The sequence below is a fragment of the Pleurodeles waltl genome, chromosome 8, assembly GCF_031143425.1.
Source record: "Pleurodeles waltl isolate 20211129_DDA chromosome 8, aPleWal1.hap1.20221129, whole genome shotgun sequence".
NCBI lineage: Eukaryota > Metazoa > Chordata > Amphibia > Caudata > Salamandridae > Pleurodeles > Pleurodeles waltl.
In genome coordinates, this window is record NC_090447.1 from 1301846846 (window position 1) to 1301873603 (window position 26758).

The window sequence follows — 26758 nt, forward strand, 5'->3', positions numbered from 1 at the left end:
ACTTCACAACAGGTAAATCTCATGTACAATTGCAGCAGAAATGGAGACAGCAGTGTCTCCCACATGCACGTTCTCACCACACGTCACTGGCAGAAAAAAACCATTACACATTGCACTGCCTACTACACAGATGACATTGCAGAAACTATCACCACATCACACACTGTTCATCACAGATACATGACTTGTTCTCAACTACGCAACTTCTCAGATGTCCTCGTCCTAGCATGGTACAGGATGGATATTTAATGATGATACAGGAGGGCTGGTTTTGTGACAGAATTTTAGGATAACCAGACCACGTAAATTAGATCTATTTAGTTTCTTCATACGTAAATATGGGTCTGCCATTTCATCTTTATACGTTTCAATAAAATATAATTTCATAGAAATGTTTTAATTGGAAAAACATTTAAATGGAAGTCCGATTTTGCAAAATATTGACAATAGACAATATTGAAACCAGCACTTTGGTGAACTATTTGATTCAAAGTTTTGCATTGAAAAACTATATTCAGTGCCACAACCCTCCTTTTGAGCAATGTTTGTTTTGTATATTTTAAAAAGCTTTTTTTTTATGGCCCTGAAGATATCTTTAATTTCAGTCCATACCCTGACCTTTGATCCTCACACACTCTAAACCCTAACCTTATCCTTCTTCCTTGCTGTAACCTCGACCCTATTGTACCCTTCATGCTAAATCTTACCACTTAGCCCTAACTGGCCCATAATCTTTGTCCAGGCTGCCTCCTTAGCTGAACCCTAATCTTGACACTATCCTTCACCGTAATTTCCACATTATCTTATAAATGGATTTCTTTAATTTCTTTTAATAACTTATTTTTTCAATTCAGTATCTTATTTGGAATACATTCATTCTGAAATGTACTGCAAAAAATTACAGAACATATAGTGATGTTACATGTATAGACTGAAACCTATATTGAACTTCCCTCAACTACAAATTGCAGCAGAAGCCACAAATCTGGTGAAGAGCTGATGGTGACCCTTTCCTCAAGTTTTATGAGTCCTTAACTCTCCAGGAGCCCTCACATGGCACTGTCCTATATCTATCATTTCAATCAATCACCTTAATCACCTAAAGCTCACATGAAAAAAACACCACGACCTTTAAGGAAGACACCATCTTGATACCAGTACTTATTTCAGCCACACCACGATGATTGACAACCGCATAGTCCTCATCCTCTCGTCTGCTCACCAACCCTTGGGGAGGACCATCTTTGAAGAAAATCTCCTTGACCAGAATCAAGGAGCACTTTAAGGAACTTACATATCCTGACCTAACCCTTATCTGTCATCAAATACCATCTACAAATAAGTACTGACGGAACAGACTATTATTCACACACACACTCCTAGAGACTTCTAGATCAACATACTCAAGAATGTTCTACTCGCCCAATCTCTAGCTCTTGGATTCTGTGTTTAGACATAGCTCCCATCAAGTGCGAAAGGAACAGTGTTAGGTTCCCCCAGAAGAGTAGTGTCTCTGAATGGAGGAAACACCTTTAAATCTTTGGCCATGAATAATATTTTGTAAAAAATCCAGAATAAGTGATCACCTATACCTAAAAGAAGGACTCTGATGTAGCTATATTTAATACTGATGTAGTTAAGTATTTACTTGTGGCAACCAAAGCCATTACTTCACACTCCACCACCATCACAGCCTATCACATCACCACCTTCTCAATCACCACAGCAGTCTGTTAGCTCAGACCATAGTGACTCTGATGCACGATATACCTTATAATCCTCACATCTGGTGCCATTACTTGGCAGTCACAGAGATGTGGATGATTCCTGGGAGGAATATCGTGTCAATCCACAGGAGGATGCAGCCTTATGCCTTTGAGGTATCTTTGTGCCACACCCTTCCCCCACACATCCCTTTCCTCACTGATGAAGCCACTGCGTATCTCAGTTATCTAGGGTGTGGTGCAGCACCATAAGATGAAGCTCCACTTAGTTGAAGAAGATAACTACTTCTTGATTGAAACCCTGTCCAAGACTGAGAGGTGTACAGTACCTGCCCCTGCTCAAAAGCATGATCATTTGCACCTTGGACAAATAGAAAGACCCAATGAAGTTAAAAATACAAGCCTGCACTGGATGCCCTGTTTTATATTAGGAGCCATGACTCACCTGACTCCTTAATGGTCCATTCTGCAAAGAACATTAATTCATTTCAATTAACCAGGGATGCTCCTGAACCAGGCAAGAAAATATGAACATAGATGCAGCTGGGAAATTGGTGGCTGTAAGGCAGGGGTATCAGATGGTAAAGCACCTCTCTAAGGCCTATCTCGAGAGGACAAGCACTGGCTGCGGAGAGCAAGTTAATTTTGAAGGCGAACACTTGATGCCCTCTCGACTTCGCGTACATTGTCTGTAGGGAACTAAATACTAGCGTCCTGCAGAGATCACAGCTGGACCAGGGGTTTCTTGCTTTAGGCAAGATGTTCAGCAGCTTTTGATCATCATCTCCTTTGATGGGAAGCATACATTTGGACCACAGGTCGACCATATGCTTGAGAAGATTAAAAAGGGCACAAGACTGCAAAAGCCATAGGCGCCTGGGGAACCTAAATGCCCAGGTCTGCAATGGTGGTAAACAGTAAGCAAGAGGAGGTTCAAGGTCAGCTATTCCTACCCAAAGGTGGGTACAAACAACAACATTCCTTTAATGACACTCAGGGACCCAAATCCTTCACTAGTGTTGGATTCCACGCCATCAGGAAAGGCAAGGGTAGAGGCAGCTCAGGCAAGAGTGCCTCTATCTTTAAAATTCTTTCTGTTCACACCACACATGTTGGAGGAAGATTACATGTTTTTCTTCTCCAATGGGAGTAGATAACCTCTCTACAAAATATTTCCCTCAATGGTACAGCAGGGGTCCTGCGTATAGTTCTACACAATGCACCAACCATACCACTCTTTGTTATGGAATGATCCTTTACTGCCATACATTAATACAGCTGGATGTTCAATCGCTCCATCGAATCAGTGCCTCTTCACTAGCGGGGCAAAGCAGTGTACTCTGTACTACTTCATCCCCAAGAAAGAATAGAACTTTGCAGCCTGTCCTTAATTTCAGGCCCCTCAACCAGTACATCCTGTTGTAACGCATCAAAATGACCACTTTGCAGAAGGTCATTCCGTACTCCACACAGAGGATGACATGGCAATCCTCAACCTGAAGGACTCATACTTTCTTATCCTCATACATCTGAAGCATATCCGCTACCTGCATTTGTTGGTAAGTGGGCAATTCTGCCAATTCAAAGTTCTACCCTTTGGGGGTCACACTTAGCACCAAGAACTCACCTTCTTGTTCTCACAAAATTAAAGTGGCAAAGTAAAGTATTTGCAGTCCTCTCTTACCCCAGTATTGGGGGTACACGAAGGTCAACCACAAAGCAATTGCACTCACTTGTCATTAGTATGCTTAGCTAGAGTGTAGGGTGAGCACCAATGATGGAAAGCTTGGAACACAGCAACTATTGTATCTGTGGTCTCTATTGCTCCCTGAGATGTCTTCTTGCAGTTGGATGGGACCCCACCTTTTCCACTGTTTATACAGTGCTACTAAGTACTTGTAAATTGCTCTCTGCTGCTTTCATTTGGCTCTAAATTCACACTTTATTAGTAGATCCACTCCGGAACAAGGATATGACCTACCTTGTTTCCAGAAACAAACTAAATAAACTGGAGAAATGTCTCAATAAAAAATTCACCTCATTGTGGTGTGTGCTGTAATCATGTAGTAGGTGGAGGAAGCCCTGATCTCTATTTCTCTTGACTCGCTTTTGAACTTTTTTTCAGGTTGCCTTGACCCATTTGGCACTGATTCAGGAACCTGCCCGACTTCCATACTGTTATTATCAGGAAAGGAAAGTTATGTCCACTGTGAAAGATGTCCTTCGTAGCATGTAAGAGCATTTATGCTTTTGTGACCACAACTGCTACTCCACCAAACCAGCCTGGCCAGTACAGGACTCCCAAAGGTCAGTCTTAGCGTCCTGAAATCCTCTGGCTCAATCTGTGATCGTGATGACAGCTTCATAGAAAGCAAAACTGCATCCTCCCACAGATGCAGAGAGGTTGTGTCCACTCCTTGCAGCAGGTCATTGCGATCATGGACCTTAACTAGTAAACTGCAGAACAGTTTGCTGATGCCTATGGACATGATTACATGACTTCCAGAACCCTAGATACATGTCTTGCCATGCAGCTACAGTTATGACTGAAGTCTTTAGGAATACAACTGAAGTCCCAAGAGAAAATCATCAATTTTCTTTTCAATTAGAAAGACCTTGTTCACTCCCAAGATGGTCGATTTCTTCCAGCAGTACAAAACTGGCACATTCACTGACAAATCAGAGTGGCATTCAACAGGTACCTGTACATACTTCCAACTCAGGAAGTTTTTCCAATCTTAAGGATAGTGATAACTTTCAGCGCTTTCTCAGAACATAAGCAGATCAAGGGGTGACACTCCAGGGACAAAACAAGTCAATTTCCTGAACCTGATCTAAAGTGACTATTTTGGGCTTTTCATTCAATTTCACTTCAAGTGTTCTATTCAGTTTATGCAACTGAGAATGACCTGTTGGTAAAAGTAAATGGCAAGGTATATTATAAGATACGCAACTGTGAGCAAGGCTTATTTCTATACAGTAAATTGTTCATACTTCTCTGAGGACACACCAGTAAGAAACAGCTAGCTACTTTTACTATTGACAGTAGCTTTCATTGGGGCAACATTGAGGACTGCTTCATATTCCATAGCGCTAGAATGACTTTGCTCTGTTTAAGTCCTATGATATTGATGTATTGACAAATATTGCAAAACCTAACTACAAAAAAATGGAACAGCATGTTACTGTACTTGGTATAACTTTGTAGCTACTCCAAGATGTTGAAATTGTATGGCAAATAGGAATCTGTTGTATTTATGAGAATGTGTTTACATTGAAGGTAATGTGTAAGTACTCGTTTGCAAGGACTTCAGAAAAGGGAGTGATTCATGTGACATGATCTTTTGTACAGAATATCTACAGGCAAAACTTTGTACTAAAGCAGATTTGAGAAATGTTTCTAGGTCTGCCAAAAGAAATTGGTAATGAATCAGAGGCTCATCAATAAGTGTAACATAGTCTCCTTCAAGCCATTTTTATCTCCTTTGCATAAAGCATCATATAATGGTTCATCGAGCAGCAGCACAGTGTACATTTGTCAAGCTGTTAAGGTTTTTTCTTTTAGTGTCTGGTAAATTATTACTTTGCAATGTACTGCATTTCATTACGTCTGTGCATTTATCTTAATTTGTTCCATTATGTCCGGGTATTATTTCAGTCTTTCAGTTTAAGCATGGTGTTTGTGCATACTAGATCTTACACTCAGTGACCAACTAGGTCAAGACCAGACCGAAGCCTCAGGGTTTGGGAAGTTATTAAATTTAATTTTACGCTACTTCCTTTTTACCCTGTGAGCAGTCTTCTGTAAGTTGATGCTGTATTAGACCGTAGTAGAGATATCTGGGGTATACCCATTTTTCAGACTCATGGAAGACATGAAAATGCCTTTAAATGGACCTTTGTTTGTTGCCTAGCAGCCTGAGTTTGTCAGTCTTTGCCACTGCTGTCTGATAAATACAGAGCAGAAGGAAAAAGTATGTTAATCTCACTGACCTTAATCAAATGTTGGTCTCTGTGAGACTGGCAGTCTGCAGGAGTTATACTCTGACATGTTTTGAAGAAAGCTCATACACCACAAAAGTGTAATCTCTGCACTGATACCTATAAATTATATCAGAAAATTTTTGTAGGTTAATAGGTATTGGATTATAGCCATGTTGAGCTCTCTGAAAGCCTTCACAGTTATCAGTAGCCTGCGCTGAAAAAGAAAGGACATGCCATTTTTTGGTAGTTAAATTTCTTTTGCCATTTTCATATTTGATTTTTTTTTTTGTATTGCAATCCTACTAGCACTTTTACTGAAACTGGGCTTCCTTTTTTTTTTTTTTTTGATAGATAAAATAGTGGAATTTGAAAGTCTTAAATTAGGGTCTTGTTAAGTGGAATTATCTAAATGTATTTGTGTGCCTTAATTTAGCTCAGTGGAAGGTTGTCAAATTAGATTAGCTTGCTGCCACTTTCAAAATAAGCTGCAGTTGAACTGTAAACGGTGTTTAGAAAGGCAGGCATCTCAGGTACAGACTGTTTAACCTAGTTCAGTCTGGAGGCATTGCCAGCTAAGGTGGAAGGAATGTAACCGGTGATTACTGGTAAACTGTAAGTATATTGGCAGCATCTTGGTAGGAGGAGGCAGTCAAATTGCTAAAAAGGTACATCAGGCAGTGTTCTGCATGCCACTCAGATTCCGGTCCCTAAACAATTTTACTTGAGGTTTTCTTTGATTCATATGGATATCCAGCATTGATGGTGGCCTTCCCTTTTTCAGAAATTGGGTGGTTTTCTGTAAGCCACAGATGGTAGCAATCTAATTTTAAGACTCTTAAAGAAGACCCTAAGAATGTGATGTCTTTCTTCTTCTAGGTAAATCTGTATGCAAAACAATCATCTGAACATGGGGTTAGAAATTTTGGGATCACGGACTATCCTCTTAAGATTATCCATAAATACACAGGATGAATGGGACCTCTTAATCTACTAATTCTAGCCTGTTTTCAAGAAGACACAGAAACTGCATTAATGTTATCTCGTATGTCAGCAGAAGAAAGATTATACTCACAAGGATTGTAGGGATCTTTTCACAGTACTAGATAATACCTCAGCTGTAAAACAAATGGTATTGTGGAGCTATTCTGCACTGAAGCATAGTTTCCTCTAATGCTTAGAAGACTGGAAACAATTATTTAATTTGAGCTTGAGATATTTGAAGAAATACATGACAAGAAGAGGTTCAAGTTGGCCACATCCTCACAGAGAACAGCTGCCCTAATATTAGAGGTTCTTTATGCTCCAAACCAGTCCTCACAATATTCTCAAGACTCTTACGTGAACCATAAGAATGACATATCACCTCCTGTTAGGCCTCAGCCCAGCCCGAAAGTAAGAAGAGATCTGAATTTATCTTGATAATGCAGTTCTGATTAGAATCACAGATCAGCTCTATGACCTTCATTTGGAATTAAATCTTGACAGAGTAAAACAAGCAATTCCACATGGATTGTGCATTTAATGAGTTGTTTCAGTGGCTATGCTGGAGACTTGAACACCCACTCCACAATAGCTAAGAATGCTCCTACTACATGCACAATGCAAAAGCTGTTTTCCCTGCAATTTAGGGCAACATTACCTAGGTCACAATCTGTAAGGTAGCTGCAAGAGCTTCTGGGTATATCTTCATCTGATTTTAAAAATTCATACATAGACTATTCAGTGGCCTATGGCAAGACACGCAGAGCAGTCTGCAGACTGTGTTTAAAGTGGCACATTGTTATGTAACCCCCATCAACTTCGTTGTGGGTTTCATTAGACATAGAGCCAATTAAGATTTAACAGCAGCTTAGACTGTATGCTTTTTGATGAATCTCTTTTTATTTCTTTATTTCTGACGAGATTGTGGAAATCTGTGTTGCATATAGGCGGTCTAATGCAAAAATAATGAAAAGCCTTTTTACGATGGCATATGTGGCTGTAGATACACATGTACCATCTATGGTTGGGTCCAGAGTGGTCCAACTTGTTTTCCTTCAAAGAAGTGTTTCAAATCACGAGATCAAGTGACTCCTCCTAACTGTGATATTGCGCATGGGCATGTTAGATTGATTTCTCCCTGCCATCTGGTTAAGATGTATGTGCGCCTTTGCTCTGTCTTTCGACTGTTCGGTTCTCTCAACCTTCCCTTTGTGTTCTGACGGTATTGCTGTTATATGCACTCCTATCTTAGCACTCTTGCCGCTTGCGTCGGTTCAGACTGCAGCTGACTGCTCTTTGGGGCACCAGCGCCTGCCTTGGGCCTACCTTCCACGTGACTCTGGCACCATCAGAAATTATTCCCTGATGGAACGGACTCCATTCCGATTCCGTCATCGGTGCCACACCCAGTCCCCACGCACTGACCAAGACCTTGTAGGCAGCCTCTGTCTTTCTCTGGACCACTGTGAGGCCTACTGTGATGCCTGCAAGTTTTTCAGGTCAAAAAAGACCCTTCAGGATCGGTGAGCTTGTCAGCTGGAAATGGCTCAGAAGACGCTGGACGAAATCCCGGACCTCTTCGGAGAGGAACTTGCTCAGGAGGAACCAATGCAGGAGGAGGAAGCCCTTTCCATCCAGGACAGCTCTAAGGCAAACGTTGAGTTCGACATCTAAAGCCAAGAACTTTCCTCTGCCTAACGTGTGAGTACTGTGGCCCCTTTTGTCCTGCACAAATCCTCCACCAAGGCCTTATAGCCCATCATAGAGGGTGCCGGTCCACTACTGCCAACTGGCCTTGGTTGGTACCAAAAGACTGTTTCGGCCATCTACCTTCTGGCCCGTTACCGAATTTATCCACCAAAGCCATACCATCCGCTTCAGCCTCAACAGCCTCGGATCGGGAGATTGTTTCAGTGTCGATCAGAATCTTGGCACCGAGCTGACCGCCGACAGCCTCGACATTGGCGCTGACAAAGCTTCTAAAGCACAAGCCTTTGGCACCGAAACCCCCAGAGATTCAGGACAGTCCTCCACCAGCCTCTCTCCGGTCGAGCCAGTCCTGGAGAAGACGGATGCTAGACAGCTCACGCTCCAGATATAACAGGGCACTGGTCGGATCATTGCCACACCTTCCTCTCCTGTACTCCCCAAAAGGAAACTTTCCTTTCAGAAGGCCTTGAACGTTCCTGTCCCTTCCAAAAATAGGACAAAGGACAAGGCCACTAACCCACCTCCCAGACCTTCTCCCCCTCCTCTACCCTTTTCCTAACCTCCACCCTTTTCCTCACCTGCACCCTTCTCCCTTCCTCAATCTTCACAATCGCACATACAAGGGGAAGACACTCCTCAGGGGTCACCACAGTCCTATACTGAGGGTTTAGGAGGTCCTCCTGACAACACCGACCTATGGGATGCTTGTGACGCTGATCCCATCCACTCAAATGACCCTGATATTTTCCTTGCACGCCCCTCACCACCAGAATACACTGTCTTATCAGCAGGTAATTGATTGGGGCAGCCACCTTTCGCCATGTAAAGCTGCACAAAGATCCCATTGAGGAAGATTTCATGTTCAACACCCTTTCAACTGCTTACAGGGAAACAGGACACCTCCCCATGCTCTGATATGCTTAAGCATGCAAATGATATCTATAAATAGCCTGTACACTATAAGGTGATCACTCCACAGGTGGACAAAAAATACAGGGCAAACCCCTATGACTCACGTTATATCAGGGCACAAGTACCATCCAACTCTATAATGGCAACAACTGCCCCTAAACGGGCGAACAGGCCACCAGGGACTCTCCTCCCCCTGAAAAGGAGAGCAAGAGGATTAATACCACAGGGAAGAAGGTGGCGGCACAGGCATCAAGCCATTGTCGTATAGCCAGTTCTCAAGCCCTTTTGGCCCGGTATGATCAGGCCATTGGTCTGAGATGGAGCGGTTACTACAGTACCTCCACAAGGAGCACTGTAAGCAGGGACCACAGATTGTCTCGGAGGGTCAACCCATCACCAATAATTCCATCCGAAGCTCCCTTGATGCAGCAGCACTGCAGCCCGGGGAATTAATACCCCTGTCCTTCTAAGAAGGCATGCTTGATTTCAGTGCTCTGACTTTAAGCCTGAGGTTCAGCAGGCAGTTATGAGCATACATTTTCATAAAGAGCACCAGTGGTCTCATTCACAGGGTCAGCTGAAAGATCTAGTGTTAGACTGCCAAACTCACCGTTCTCTGCAGTGTTGGAACACCAACAACCCTATGAAGGGGCTACCTTTTCTAGACTCTGTGTCTCACACCACATTGACCACAGATGCACCACAGATGGGTTGGGGTGCTACCCTCCAAGACTTGATGGTGCAAGGTCTCTGGGATGCCAAACAGGCCCTTCACATCACCTTCCTGGAACTTCAGACGGTATTTCTAGCCCTGAAAGCTTTCCTTCCTCACCTGTCCCACAAGGTTGTATTCGTCCAGACGGACAACATGACAGCCATGTATTACCTACAAAAACAAGATGAAGCACGGTCTTCACAACTATCACACCTGTCTCAGACCATTTGGAGTTGGGCCATTCATCACCACATTCACCTGCTGGCAGAGTGTCTGCTAGGAACGGACAACGACTTTGCAGACCTGCTGAACAGGATTCAGCAACACGTCCACAAGTGGGAACTCTACCCTCAAGTCCTCCACACATAATTCAACAAGTGGGAAACTCTTCACATAGATCTTTTTGCCACAGCCGAAAATGTAAAATGCCAAAACTTTGTCTCCAGGTGCCCTATGGATGGTCAGGGATATTTCCTATGCTTTACCACCTCTCCCTCTCATTCCATTTCTGGTTCCGAGGATCAGGCAAACATCTCTCACCATGATCCTTGTGGCTCCCACCTGGGCACTCCGGCCTTGGTTCTCCACACTTCTCGATCTTTCAGTAGTCCCACATGAGAAGCACCCAACAGGCCGGATCTTCTCATCCAGAATCGAGAACAAATCAGGCATCCAGACACAAAGACGCTCAATCTGGCGATATGGGTCCTGTGGTCATAGCGTTCGGCTACTTAGGATTGCCTGAACAATGTGTGAACATTCTCAAGGAAGCTTATAGACCCACTTCTAGAGCCTATTATGCTGCAAAATGGAAACTTTTTTGTTTGCTGCTGCCAACCAAAACACATTGATCCTATGAATGCCACAGTACAAGAAATTGCCTGCTATGTGCTCCACTTGCAGAAAGCAAATCTCACCCACACTTCCATTCACCTACGTCTTGCAGCTATAGCTGCATATTTCCAACACAGACAACATATTTCTTTATTCAAAATTCCTGTCATAAAGGTTTTCATGGAAGGATTCAAACGTGTCATTCCACCTAGGGTACCCTCAGCCCCAAACAGGAGCCTTAACATTGTACTCACAAGACTCATAGGTCCACCGTTTGAGCCGCTTCACTCATGTCCACTTCAATTTATTTCATGGAATGTCGCTTTCCTAGTCACCATCACTTCACTCAGACTTGCTAGTGAGCTCCAGGCACTAACCTTAGAAGAACCTTTCTTCCAAATTCATAGAGATAAAGTAGTTTTTCAAACTAATCCTACATTTCTTCCTAAGTGATTTGTCAATTTCACCAAAATCAATCTGTTACCAGTTTTCTTCCCACAGCCTGACACAGTTGCTGAAAGAGCCCTTTATACACTAGAACTCAAAACAGCACTTGTTCTAGACCTAAAGAGTTTAGGAAGACCAAACAGCTCCTTGTAGCTCTTTTTCCCTACCTCACAAAGGCAACCCAGTATCTAAATCAGGCATAACTATAGGGATAGTCAAATGCATACAAACTTGCTATGCTACGGCCAAAAGACCTTTACCGGTTTCTCACAGAGCACACTCTACTAGGAAAAATGGAGGTGCTGTGGCCTTCCTTGGAAACATTTCCGTAGCTGACAATTGTAAAGCAGCTATGTGGTCTTCACCTTCACAAAAAAAACTACTGTGTTGATGTTTTAGCACGCCAACAAGCCAGTGTAGGTCAGGCGGAGCTACGTACAGTTTTCCAGTCAACTGCAACTCTCCACAGGCTAGCCACCATGTAGAAAGCTGGCTCTGTATATAGTATATCAAAATGAGATATTGTGTGCACAGAGTCCAGGGGTTCCACAAGAGGCTTGACAGAGGCAATAATAGATAATACTAATGCTCTATTTGTGGTAGTGTGGTCGAGCAGTTAGGCTTATCAGAGGGTAGTGTTAAGCATTTGTTGTACACACACCAGCAATAAGTGAAAACACACACTCAGTGACTTAACTCCAGGCCAATAGGTTTTTATATAGAAAAATATTCTTTTATTAATTTATTTTTAGAACCACAAGATTCATTTAACAGGTAAGTACATTAAATGAAAGGTACTTTGCATAGTAATAATTAGGACTTTGAATAGATTCAATATTGTACACAGTACTCCTTAAAATGTCAAAAAGCTATCTTAAAAGTGGACACTGCAATTTTCAACAGTTCCTAGGGAAGGTAAGTAGAGTACCGTTTCAGAGGTAAGTACCACACTTACAGGTTCAGTCTCCGTGGCATGGATAGCCCACTGTTGGGGGGTTCAAGGCAACCCCAAACACCCATCACCGTAACACAGGGCCGGTCAGGTGCAGAGGTAAAACAGGAGCCAAAATAATGCGGGCGCCTATGGAGACTGGGTACTCTGGTTGCAGTCTGCTTGCAGGTAAGTACCTGCATTGATGGAGGGCAGACCAGGGGGGTTTGGAGAAGTACCAAGTAGGCACAAAAAACACACCCTCAGCAGCATGGGGTCAGCCGGGTGCAGTGTGCAAACAGGGTGACGGGTTCTCAATAGAACTCTATGGAGGGACCCGGGATCACTTAGGCGTTGCAGGCAGGGCACAGGGAGGCCTTTCGGGCAAGCCACCGACTTGGCAGGGGTGAGGGCCGCCTGCTGGTCATTGCTGCACCGTGGTCGGTTTCTCTCCGGCCTGGGGGCTGCGGGTGCAGTGCTTCTCCAGGTGTCTGATATCTTGGTCCCGGGCAGTTGCGGTCAGGGGTCCTCAGGATTCCCTCTGCAGGCGTCGTCGTGGGGGTGCAAAGAGGTCAGCCCAGGGTGGACATGTTGTCTGAGTCACCTGGGGGTCCTCTCTGGATAGTTGGTTTCTCTGGATACGGGCAGGGGGCGTCCGGTGCAGAGTAGTGGAGACTCGTGCTTCTGGAGTGAGGTAGCAGTCCCTTTAAAGATGGATGTCTTTTCTTCTGGTTGGGCAGAGCTACTGTCCACAGGAGTTCTTGGTCCTCGGTGATGCAGGCAGTCCCCTGGAGGCTTTTCAGGGGCCGCTGGTCCTATAGAATGTGTAGCTTTTCGGTTGCAGGGTCTTTGAAGCAGGAGACAGGCCAGTAGGGCTGGGGCCAAGTCAGTTGTTGTCTCCTTTTCTTCTCTGTGGGGTTTTCAGCTCAGCTGTCCTTCTTGCGAGGTAGTCGGGAATCTCTAGAGCTGGGTTCAGGGTCGCCCCTAAATACTAAATTTAAGGGTGTGTTCGGGTTAGAGAGTAGTAGCCGATGGCTACTGTCCTTGAGGATGGCTACACCCTCCTTGCGTCCTTTCCCTCTGGGGAGGGGAGTACATCCCTATCCCTATTGGTCCTAATCCTCCAAAGCGAGATGGAGGATTTCTCAAGGAGGTGGTCACTTCAGCTCTGGTCACATTAGGGTTGGGCCTGGCTGAGGGCGTGACTCCTCCTTATTTTTCTCATTATCCCTCCAAACTTGCCACCAAAAGTTGGCGCTCGTCTGGGGGCGGGCATCTCCACTAGCTGGAGTGTCCTGGGGCATTGTAACACCAAGCTTGAGCCTTTGAGGCTCACCGCCAGGTGTTAGTCCCTGCAGGGGAAGGCGTGAAGCACCTCCACCCAGGACAGACTTTTTCTGACCAGAGTGCACAAAGGCACTCACCCCATGTGGTCAAACTCGTCTGGAAGTGGCAGTCTGGCACAGACCGGTCAGCCTTGCACCAGCAGCTGGGCTAACATACAGGGGGCATCTCTAATATGCCCTCTATGCATTTTTCAATAAATCCCACACTGGCATCAGTGTGGGTTTATTGTGCTGAGAAGTTTGATACCAAACTTCCCAGTGTTCAGTGTTGCCATTTAGGTGCTGTGGAGTTCGTAATGACAAACTCCCAGACCATATACTCAGTATGGCTAGCCTGCACTTACAATGTCTAAGAATTGACTTAGACACTGTAGGGGCATAGTGCTCATGCAGCTTTGCCCTCACATGTGGTATAGTGCACCCTGCCTTAGAGGGATGACTTACTTATGCTACAGACATTGGTTTGTAGGCATGGCACTCTGAGGGGATTGCCATGTTGACTTTGTCTTTTCTCCCCACCAGCACACACAAGCTCCAAAGCAGTGTGCATGCACTGAGTGAGAGGGTCCCTGAAGGTGGCATAATACATGCTGCAGCCCTTCGAGACCTTCCCTGGCCACAGGACCCTTGGTACCAGGGGTACCAATTACAAGGGACTTAACTGTGTGCCAGGGTTGTGCCAATTGTGGAAACAAAGGTACTGTTTTAGGGAAAGAACACTGGTGCTGGGGCCCAGCTAGCAGGGTCCCAGCACACTTCCAATCAAAGCTGGCATCAACACTTAGGCAAAACGTGGGGGGTGACCATGCCAACAGTGTCATTTTCCTACACTCCGCTTTTAAGAAGGGAACGTTTACAGTCTATGCAGAGCATATGTATCTACAGCCACGTCATTGAACAGATTGTTACTTTCCCTGTAAGCATCTATTCATGGCATATAGTGCTGTAGATTCACATGCACCCACCCTCCTTACTGGACACCTGTGGCCATTAGTTACTTTATAATTGTATATATATGTACATATGTATTTACACTTTGCATGAGCATCTCTTTTCCTACTCACTCCTTTCTCACCCACCTGCGAGAAAACAATTTAACAAAGGAATTGATGCTTATTCATAATATCAATGAGAGGAGGAGACACTCGATCTCTTGACTCGAAACACTTCTGTAAACAAAAATAAAGTTGCACCATTCCAAACCCAACACTAGATGGCATGAGTATGGAGAGCATGTGAATCTACAACACTACATGCCACAACCAGATACTTACAGGGTAAGTAACATAATCCTACTCAATCATCAGATTTGACACCTAATCCCTTTGGGTAAAGTGTTCACTAAGCCAAATCATTTTTTGAGGGCTACATAGCAACATAAAAGACCTTTGCTTATGTGTATAATGGGTACTGCAGGAAATCCTGTAGAATTTATAGAAGTACTATCATAAAACTGTATACTTACTGAAAAGTGTTAGCGGTGGCAAAGTTACCATAACTTTAATATCTTCACATATTTAAGTACCTGATGATGGAATGTACCTTTAGTGAAAGTTGTGCCCAGAAAAAGTATGAGTAATAAGTTCATCTTTGTAACACTGTACAGGTAGTAGAGAAATCAGTTTTGTTTTAAGAATTGTTTTAGCCCCTCTTGTGACAGGCGACGTGTACCAGTTAATTATATTTTTGCTTTACAAAATGCCTGTTTTGAGTAGACTATAGTGCCTGTATAGGATTAAAAATTTCTCAGACCAGTACCTCCAAACTCTTTAATTAAGAATTTTAAGTTAAATAAATCAGTTACATACTTCCTATGAAAACTATTTCCGCTAGTGACTGTGCTGATATGGGTAGATTTAATCAACTCCTTGCTTGATCTCGAAATTTTAAATTAGCCCAGATGATAAATCAAAATACTGTATTTAAAAAAAAAAACTTGTATTTTTCTAGGGCAAATTTAGTAATTCAGTGTGAAAATTGGTGGAATTTGGCCAAGCAGTTTGCAAGACGAAGCCCACCTCTTCACTTCCTATCCAGTTCTGTACAGAGAACACTAATGAAGGCTCTAGTTTTAGGCGGGTTTGCTCACATGGACACAGATACAAAACAGCAGTACTGGACAGAGGTAAGAAGGTGAAATTGTTGCTTTTATTTTAGCAGCCTTCTTAAGCCAGCCTCATATGGAGAGGCCTTGATTCATGTATATTTAACATAATTTCACATCAGATGGGGATATTCGGCTGCCAAACAGATCAATATTGAAATTAACGCTGACTTAGGTTTGTGAACTTTGCCAATATTCCTTTGTATTGTGAATTGTGGACGTAAGGTGGAGTGATCTGTTTACTACCCTAATTTAATCAGTCAAATTGACATCAGTAATTGGAGAATATTCAAAAGACAAGAGTGCTTTAAGAGTGTGTATAATCAGGAAGGTTTATTGAGAAGAAAAAGGCTTTTTCAGAGGCCTGTGAACTAAATTTGTGTTCCTGGTGCTTGAAAGAGTTTCTACTGATAGGATATATTGCCCAGTGCCCTGCTTCCTGTCAAGTCACATTAAAGATTTCTACTAAGCATTAGTCCTAAAGCATTATTAATATTTGCTTAAATGACCCTGAACGTGTTGCAGCCTTGCGGTGAAGCCTAACTTGAGGAAGGCCTTTCATGTTCCCACTGTTTCAGGATTTTCACTTACATTCACAGTGTGATGCAACCTTATAATAAGAGCACAAGGTAATACTACTACAAAGGGAGTCATTTTTCTGGCCTATGTACAATATATTTAGTGCCCCTGATTTAAATCGATTCGCTTCTCCTTCGCCTAGCTAAGGCTATGATAGTCGATGCTGACTGTGGCTTACAAATCAATCCAACTGCTTTTTTAGACCAGCCACAGGAGATTACTGAACCTAGGTGAACATAAGGCATCCATACTGGTTTATGCTTCTCCGGCCACACACTCAGGGCAGAATTATTGATACAGTAAATGTACTGCTGTCACTCAATTGAACACTATCAGAAAGTCGCCTTTTCATTTTAAAGAACAGGATGGTAATCTAAAACAGATGTTTTATTTTTTTGTAAAAGCGTACTAGATGCCAGGGAATTAGAAAAAAATAAAAAATAATTGTGAGCTGGTGGCTACCAACCAGTATGGGCATGGTTATGTATCCCACCACAACTGAGGGGGGTAACAGTCTTTCACCTCTCCCCTGCACACTAAAATATGTTATCCCATGGCAAGCAAGATGACATTTGATTATTTTGGGTTTTAGTTTCTCATTTGGGCCATGAGAGCTTGGCTAACTCTCAAAATCATCCCACTTGGAATGGCGTGGGCTGCACTTTTTGGACTTTGGGATGCTGCCATGTCGAATAATCCACTAGACCTAGACACATCTGAAAACTAAACATCTGGGTGAGTCTAGGGTGGTGTGCTTCACATGCACCCTGCACCATTTTCTTACCTACAGTGCCCTGTAAACTTCCAATTTTGCTGTAAATCACTCATTTTTCCCACATTTTTGTGATGGAACCTCCCAGAATCTGCAGGAATACACAAACATTCCTACCACCCAGCATTGTCGCATCCATACCGATAAAAATTCTGCCCCACTTGTCCGCCTACAAATGTTTTTTTTTGCAAACTGCCCTTTTAGATCCCCTTTGGTTCCCCCTCAAATTCAACATGTTTTTGGCTCTTCCCTGTCACAGGCACTTAGCCCACCTACACAAGTGTGGTATCATTTTTATCGACAGACAGAGGGGAACGTTGGGTGGTAGGAAATAAACTAAATTTGAGCTTTGCTGAGGATCTAGGTAAGAAAACACTGGGGGATCCACGCAAGTCACACCTCCCTGGACTCCCTCAGGTGTCTAGTTTTCAGAAATGTTTGGGTTTGGTAGGTTTCCCTATATGGCTGCTGAGCCCAGGGCCAAAAACGCAGGTTCTCTCCTACCCTCCTCCTCCCCCACCCCCAACCCCTGCAAAATCATTTTTTTTTTTTTTTTTTTTTTGTATTTTATAATTTTGATGTGTCCAGATAGAGTTTTGGGGCATTCCCTTTTGCGGGCAGTAGGCCAACCCACACAAGTGAGGTACCATTTGTATCAGGAGACTTGGGTGAACGTTTGGTGGAAGGAAATTAGTTGCTCCTTTCAGATTCCAGAACTTTCTGTCACCGAAATGTGAGGCACATTTTGAGCTTTGCAAAGGATTCTGGGTAACAGATCCTTGTAAATGCCCCACAAGTCACACCATCTTGGATTCCCCAAGGTGTCTAGTTTTCAAAAATGTATAGGTTTAGTAGGTTTCCCTAGGTGCTAGCTGAGCTGAGGCCAAAATCCCCAGCTAGGCACTTTGCAAAACACAGCTCTGTTTTCTTTGGGAAAATGTGATGTGTCCATGTTGCATTTCCTGTTGCGGGCATTAGGACTACCCACGCAAGTGAGGTACCATTTTTATCGGTAGACTTTGGGGAACACAGAATAGCAAATCAAGTGTTACTGCCCCTTGTCTTTCTCTACATTTTTTCCTTCCAAAAGTAAGACAGTGTGTAAAAAAGACGTCTATTCGAGAAATGCCCTGTAATTCACATGCTAGTATAGGCACCCGGAATTCAGAGATGTGCAAATAACCACTGCTTCTCAACACCTTATCTTGTGCCCATTTTGGAAATACAAAGGTTTCCTTGATACCTATTTTTCACTCTTTATATTTCAGCAAATGAATTGCTGTATACCCGATATACAATGAAAACCCATTGCAAAATGCAGCTCATTTATTGGCTCTGGGTACCTAGGGTTCTTGATGAACCTACAAGCCCTATATATCCCCGCAACCAGAAGCGTCCAGCAGACGTAACGGTATATTGCTTTAAAAAATCTGACATCTCAGAAAAAAGTTAGAGTAAAACGTGGAGAAAAATTGCTTTTTTTTACCTCAATTTAAATATTTGTTTTTATTTCAGTTGTTTATTTCTGTAGGAAAACCTTGTAGGATATACACAAATGACCCCTTGCTGAATTCAGAATTTTGTCTGCTTTTCAGAAGTGTTTTGCTTTACGGGATCAAGCATTGGTTTCACACCCATTTCTGTCACTAACTGGAAGGGGGCTAAAAGCACAAATTCTAGTAAAAATGGGGTATGTCCCAGTAAAATGCCAAAATTGTGTTGAAAAATGTGGTTTTCTCATTCAAGTCTGCCTGTTCCTGAAAGCTGGGAAGATGGTGAATTTAGCACCACAAACGCTTTGTTGATGCCATTTTCGGGTGAAAAAACACAAGCCTTCTTCTGTAGCCCTTAATTCCCTTTTTCTTTTTTTTTTAAACAACATTTTTGCTGTATTTTGGCTAATTTCTTGGTCTCCTTCATGGAAACCCTCAAACTCTGGGTACCTCTAGAATCCCTAGGATGTTGGGAAAAAAAGACGCAAATTTGGTGTGGGTAGTTTATGTGGACAAAACGTTATGATGGCCTAAGCGCAAACTGCCCCAAATAGCCAAAAAAAATGCCTGGCACCTGCGGGGGAAAAGGCCTGGCAGCAAAGGGGTTAAAGTGAATTTCTGTGGGTTTTTTTGTTTTTTTTAAACTCTGTGCCCTCGCCATCGTCCCTTGCATCCACCGAACTACAGCCGGCGGCAGATCCTTTTCACAACTCGCCGCCAAAACCTGGAACTCCATCCCCATCCACCTATAACTGACCCAGGACCTCCTGACCTTTCCTGACCTTCAGGAAACCCTTCAAGACCTGGTTATTCGAGCAGTAGCAAGCCTTTCTGTAAACTAAAACCTAGCTTTCTGCCAAATTTGGTGTAATTCTGTCCAGTGGGTCAGGCTCTAGTAATATCTAAAGGTCCCATGGGAAACACAACTTTTTTGACACATCCTTTTTCTCGGCCCCTGCTTGACGGATCACCCCAAAACTTTCTGTGCGCAACAAGTATCACCAGTACACATTTTTTTTACAGTTTCGTGAAGATTCGTCAAATGTTGCCAAAGAGAAGTCAAAAAATGCTTTTCTATGGAAACATCTGATCCTAAATCTACCTACTGGCGACTGCCAGTAGTGTGTGTGTGTGTGTGTGTGTATATATATGTTCGATGGCATGTGTAGCTGCAGATACACATGCTGTGCACATCCCGCCATCTGGTGTTGGGCTCGGAGTGTTACAAGTTGTTTTTCTTCGAAGAAGTCTTTTCGAGTCACGAGACCGAGCCCATTTCGACTCCATTGCGCATGGGCGTCGACTCCATCTTAGATTTTTTTTTTTTTCACCATCGGGTTCGGACGTGTTCCTTTTCGCTCCGTGTTTCGGGTCGGAAAGTTAGTTAGAATCTCGGAAAAAACGTCGGTATTGTTTGCGTTCGGTATCGGGTTAGTTACAACAGATCGACACCGAATTTAGAAGAGTTCCGGTGGCCCTTCGGGGTTTTTTCGATCCCCCGTCTGGGCCTGGTCGGCTCGGCCACGTGTGAATTCAAGGCTGATGGAACGGACCCCATTCCGCTTCTGTCCAAAATGCCATAACAAGTATCTGTATACGGATCAGCATCTGGTCTGTAACTTGTGCTTGTCCCCAGAGTACAAGGAAGATACTTGTGAGGCCTGTCGAGCGTTTCGGTCCAGAAAGACGTTAAGAGACCGAAGAGCCAGAAGACTGCAGATGGCGTCGACGCCGACAGAACAAGAGCGTTTCGAGGAAGAAGAGGAAGCTTTCTCTATCCACGAATCGGACTCGGAAGAGCTCGAGGTCGAAGAAACGCCGAAAACCGTGAGTAAGACGTCAAAACATAAGACTCACGAGAAGTCAACAAAAGCCCAGGGGACGCCACCGCCAACAGGCCATGGCTTAACCCAAACAAGCGGTGACCGAGCCAAGGCACCGAAAAAGGGCACGCTGGTGTCGAAGTCATCCGACTCCGGTCGAGATACCGCCACACAACAATCTCGGACCCGAGACATCGGCTCTGCGAAATTTCGGCAGCGGCACCGAACAAATTTGGCACCGAGACACCACCACGCCGAAAATTGCAAAGGTTTCTTCGGAGCCTAAAAAGACCTCCGAAAAAGTTTCGGTTCCAAAACATCCAGCCTCGGAGCCGAAAACAGGTTCCTATACAGAGGAACAAGGATTGGCCTCCCAAATGCAAAAACAGATTTGGAGAGGAACTTCAAGCTGTAGAGCCAGACTATACTCAAAGGAGGCTCCACATTCATCAAGACACAGGGAAGATAACCACTCTTCCTCCAATTAAAATAAAAATAAAACTTGCCTTTCAAGAAAAGGACAAGGAGCCACAGGCAAAGGTGGCAAAGAAAACAACTCCACCACCTTCTCCACCACCATCAGTGCACACATCACCAGTAGCAACTCCTCCACTGATGCACTCCCCGACTCATACTGCCATGAGTCAAGATGATCCCGATGCATGGGACCTTTACGATGCTCCAGTATCGGACAACAGCCCAGACTCTTACCCTACCAGGCCGTCCCCTCCTGAAGACAGTACATCTTACACACAGGTGATCGCAAGGGCAGCTGCTTTCCATAACGTCACCTTGCATTCAGAACCAATTGAGGAGGACTTCTTGTTTAACACGCTAACCTCCACTCATAGCCAGTACCAAAGACTACCTATGCTCCCAGGAATGCTAAAACATTCAAAACAAATCTTTCAGGATCCGGTTAAAGGCCGAGCCATAACTCCAAGGGTGGAGAAAAAGTACAAGCCACCGCCAACAGATCCTGTTTATATTACAACGCAGTTAACTCCAGACTCAGTAGTTGTCGGGCAGCTCGTAAGAGAGCAAACTCTCATACCTCGGGAGACGCACCACCTCCAGACAAAGAGAGTCGCAAATTTGATGCTGCGGGCAAAAGGGTTGCAGCACAAGCAGCAAACATATGGCGCATTGCCAATTCACAAGCGCTTTTGGCAAGATATGACAGAGCTCACTGGGATGAGATGCAACATTTGATAGAACACTTACCCAAGGAGTTCCAAAAAAGAGCACAACAAGTGGTGGAAGAAGGACAAAGTATCTCTAATAATCAGATACGGTCTTCAATGGATGCAGCAGATACAGCTGCAAGGACAGTAAATACTGCAATAAAAATAAGGAGACACGCATGGTTGCGTACGTCAGGATTCAAGCCGGAAATACAACAAGCCGTGCTGAATATGCCCTTTAATGAACAGCAGTTGTTTGGGCCGGAAGTCGACACTGCTATTGAAAAACTCAAAAAAGATACTGATACCGCAAAAGCCATGGGCGCACTCTACTCCCCACAAAACAGAGGCACATTTCGCAAAACACCATTTAGGGGAGGGTTTCGAGGTCAACCTACAGAGGCCAGAACCTCACAAGCAAGGCCCACTTATCAAAGCCAATACCAGCGGGGAAGTTTTCGGGGGCAATATAGAGGGGCACAATTCCCAAAAAATAGAGGGAAGTTCCAAAACCCCTCAAAACAAACAGTGACTTCCAAGTCACACATCCCCAACACATAACATCTGTGGTGGGGAGACTAAGACAATTTTACAAACATTGGGAGGAGATAACAACAGACACTTGGGTACTGGCAATTATCCAGCATGGTTATTGCATAGAATTTCTCAAATTCCCTCCAAACGTGCCACCGAAAACACACAATATGTCAAAACAACATATAGATCTTCTAGGACTAGACGTTCAGGCATTACTACTAAAAGAAGCAATAGAATTAGTACCAGAACACCAGAAAGGAACAGGAGTTTACTCTCTGTACTTTCTCATACCCAAAAAAGACAAGACTCTGAGACCTATATTAGATCTCCGAACATTAAATACCTACATCAAATCAGATCACTTTCACATGGTGACATTACAAAACGTAATCCCACTACTCAAACAACAAGACTACATGACAACACTAGACCTAAAGGATGCATATTTCCATATACCGATACATCCTTCACACAGAAAGTACTTAAGGTTTGTATTCAAAGGAACACATTACCAATTCAAGGTGTTGCCATTCGGAATAACAACTGCGCCAAGAGTTTTTACAAAGTGCCTAGCAGTCGTAGCTGCACATATCAGGAGGCAGCAAATACATTTGTTCCCGTACCTAGACGATTGGTTAATCAAAACCAACACTCTAGAAAGGTGTTCACAATACACAAAGTATGTCATAGAAACCCTACACAAACTAGGTTTCTCAATCAACTACACAAAGTCACACCTTCTGCCGTGTCAAACACAGCAATACTTAGGGGCGACAATCAACACAGCAAAAGGGATTGCCACTCCAAGTCCACAAAGGGTTCAGGCATTTCACAATGTAATACAGGCCATGTACCCAAATCAAAAAATACAAGTCAAAAAGGTGATGAAACTCCTAGGCATGATGTCCTCATGCATAGCCATTGTCCCAAACGCAAGGTTGCACATGCGGCCCTTACAACAGTGCCTAGCATCACAGTGGTCACAGGCACAGGGTCAAATTCTAGATCTTGTGTTGGTAGACTGCCAAACATACACCTCGCTTCAATGGTGGAACAGTATAAATTTAAACCAAGGGCGGCCTTTCCAAGACCCAGTGCCACAATACGTAATAACAACAGATGCCTCCATGATAGGGTGGGGAGCACATCTCAATCAATACAGCATCCAAGGACAATGGGACACTCACCAAAAACAGTTTCACATAAATCACTTAGAACTATTGGCAGTATTTCTAGCGCTGAAAACATTTCAACCCATAATAAGCTACAAACACATTCTTGTCAAAACAGACAACATGACAACGATGTATTACCTAAACAAACAGGGAGGCACACACTCAACACAGTTGTGTCTCCTGGCACAGAAAATATGGCATTGGGCGATTCACAACCACATTCGCCTAATAGCACAATTTATTCCAGGAATTCAGAACCAGCTAGCGGACAATCTTTCTCGGGATCACCAACAGATCCACGAATGGGAGATTCACCCCCAAATACTGAATACTTCCAGAGTTGGGGAACGCCACAAATAGATCTATTTGCAACAAAGGAAAACGCAAAATGCCAAAACTTCGCATCCAGGTACCCACAAGATCAGTCTCAGGGCAATGCGTTATGGATGAGTTGGTCAGGGATATTTGCTTACGCTTTTCCCCCTCTCCCACTCCTTCCATATCTAGTAAACAAGCTGAGTCAAAACAAACTCAAACTCATACTAATAGCACTGACATGCGCAAGGCAACCTTGGTACACAACACTACTAGACCTCTCAGTAGTGCCTCATGTCAAACTACCAAACATACCAGATCTGTTAACGCAACACAAACAACAGATCAGACACCCAAATCCAGCATCGCTGAATCTAGCAATCTGGCTCCTGAAGTCCTAGAGTTCGGAAATTTAGACCTTACACAGGAATGTATGGAGGTCATAAAACAAGCTAGGAAACCTACCACTAGACATTGCTATGCAAATAAGTGGAAAAGATTTGTCTATTACTGCCACAATAATCAAATTCAACCCTTACACGCATCTGCCAAAGACATCGTAGGATACTTACTACATTTGCAAAAATCAAAGCTAGCTTTTTCTTCCATTAAAATACATCTTACAACAATTTCAGCTTACCTGCAAATTACGCACTCCACTTCTCTATTTAGAATACCAGTCATAAAAGCATTTATGGAAGGTCTAAAGAGAATTATACCACCAAGAACACCACCAGTTCCTTCGTGGAACCTCAACATTGTCTTAACACGACTCATGGGTCCACCATTTGAGCCCATGCACTCTTGTGAAATGCAATACTTAACATGGAAAGTTGAATTTTTAATTGCCATCACATCTTTAAGAAGAGTAAGTGAGATTCAAGCATTTACCATACAAGAACCATTTATTCAGATACACAAGCATAAAGTAGTTCTACGAACAAATCCTAAATTTTTACCAAAAGTCATATCACCGTTCCACTTAAATCAAACAGTAGAATTACCAGTGTTCTTCCCACAGCCAGACTCTGTAGCTGAAAGAGCACTACATACATTGGACATCAAAAGAGTGTTAATGTACTACATTGACAGAACAAAACTAATTCGCAAAACAAAACAATTATTTATTGCTTTCCAAAAACCTCATACAGGAAATCCAATTTCTAAGCAAGGCATTGCTAGATGGATAGTTAAGTGCATTCAAACCTATTATCTTAAAGCTAAAAGAGAACTGCCTATTGCACCAAAGGCACACTCAACTAGAAAGAAAGGTGCTACAATGGCCTTTCTAGGAAATATTCCAATGACAGAAATATTTAAGGCAGCTACATGGTCTACGCCTCATACATTTACCAAACACTACTGTGTAGACGTGCTAACAACACAGCAAGCCACAGTAGGCCAAGCAGTACTACGAACATTGTTTCAGACAACTTCAACTCCTACAGGCTGAACCACCGCTTTTGGGGAGATAACTGCTTACTAGTCTATGCACAGCATGTGTATCTGCAGCTACCCATGCCACCAAACGGAAAATGTCACTTACCCAGTGTACATCTGTTCGTGGCTTTAGTCGCTGCAGATTCACATGCGCCCACCCGCCTCCCTGGGAGCCTGTAGCCGTTTAGAAGTTGATCTTGAACATCTGTATCTTTGTAAATATATGTTCGATGGCATGTGTAGCTGCAGATACACATACTGTGCACAGTCCGCCGTCTGGTGTTGGGCTCGGAGTGTTACAAGTTGTTTTTCTTCGAAGAAGTCTTTTCGAGTCACAAGACCGAGGGACTCCTCCCCTTTCGGTTCCATTGCGCATGGGCGTCGACTCCATCTTAGATAGTTTTTTTTCCGCCATCGAATATATATATTACTTTAAACTACATTATGTACATACGTATTCACTCCATTGCATGGGCACTATTACTAGCATATACAACTCCTACCTCACCCTCTGCGGGGGAAAACAATCTAAGATGGAGTTGACGCCCATGCGCAATGGAGCCGAAATGGGAGGAGTCCCTCGATCTCGTGACTCGAAAAGACTTCTTCGAAGAAAAACAACTTGTAACACTCCGAGCCCAACACCAGATGGCGGGATGTGCACAGCATGTGAATCTGCAGCGACTAATGCCACGAACAGATGTACACTGGGTAAGTGACATTTTCCATATATATATATATATATATATATATATGTGTGTGTGTGTGTGTTCGAAGGCATGTGTAGCTGCAGATACAAATGCTGTGCCTATCCCGCCATCTAGTGTTGGGCTCGGAGTGTTACAAGTTGTTTTTCTTCGAAGAAGTCTTTTCGAGTCACGAGATCTAGGGACTCCTCCCATTTCGGCTCCATTGCGCATGGGCGTCGACTCCATCTTAGATTGTTTTCTTTCCGCCATCGGGTTCGGACGTGTTCCTCTTCGCTCCGTATTTCGGTTCGGAAAGTTAGTTAGATATCGGAAAATTTGACGGTATTGTTTGCGTTCGGTATCGGGTTAGTTAACGCAGATAGACACCGAATTTTGAAGAGCTCCAGTGGCCCTTCGGGGTTTCGATTCCCCGGCGGGGCCTGGTCGGCCCGACCACGTGCGTCTACAAGACTAATGGAACGGACCCCATTCCGCTTCTGCCCCGAATGCCACAACAAGTATCCTTACACAGATCAACATTTGGTCTGTAATTTGTGTTTGTCTCCCGAACACAAAGAGGATACCTGTGAGGCCTGTCAAGCGTTTCGGTCGAGGAAAACGCTGAGGGACCAGAGAGCAAGAAGACTTCAAATGGCGTTGGCGCCGTCAGGACACCACGACTTGGAGGAAGAAACAACCTTCTCCATTGCGGACTCTGACAAGGCCGAAACAGAACAGAGGCCGAAAACCGTGAGTAAAACAGCCCCGGCCAAAACCCACGGAAAAATCATCAAAGCCCCGGGGACGCCACAGCCGGCAGGCCATGGCTTAACCCAAAAAATCGGTGACCGTCCATCGGCACCGAAAAAGGGCACACATGTGTCGAAGTCATCCGACTCCGGTCGAGATACCGGCACAGAAAAGACTCGGCCCGAGACACTGGTTCAGAACAATCTCGACACTGAGATACCGGCACCGAGATGAGTCGGCACCGAGAAATCGGAACACCGAAACTCAAAAAAGTGGCTTCAGAGCCGAACAAGACTGTTGAAAACGTTTCGAT

General features: G+C 43.8%; 1 protein-coding gene across 1 annotated transcript in view; it reads left to right on the top strand.

Annotated features, from left to right (window-relative positions):
* Nucleotides 1–26758, top strand: part of XPO4 (exportin 4) — a 517538-nt gene that overhangs the window by 399410 nt on the left and 91370 nt on the right. Inside the window, exon 16 of the mRNA XM_069202267.1 lies at nt 15535–15709. Within this exon, the coding sequence (XP_069058368.1) occupies nt 15535–15709 (175 nt within the window). The remainder of the gene's footprint in view (nt 1–15534; nt 15710–26758) is intronic.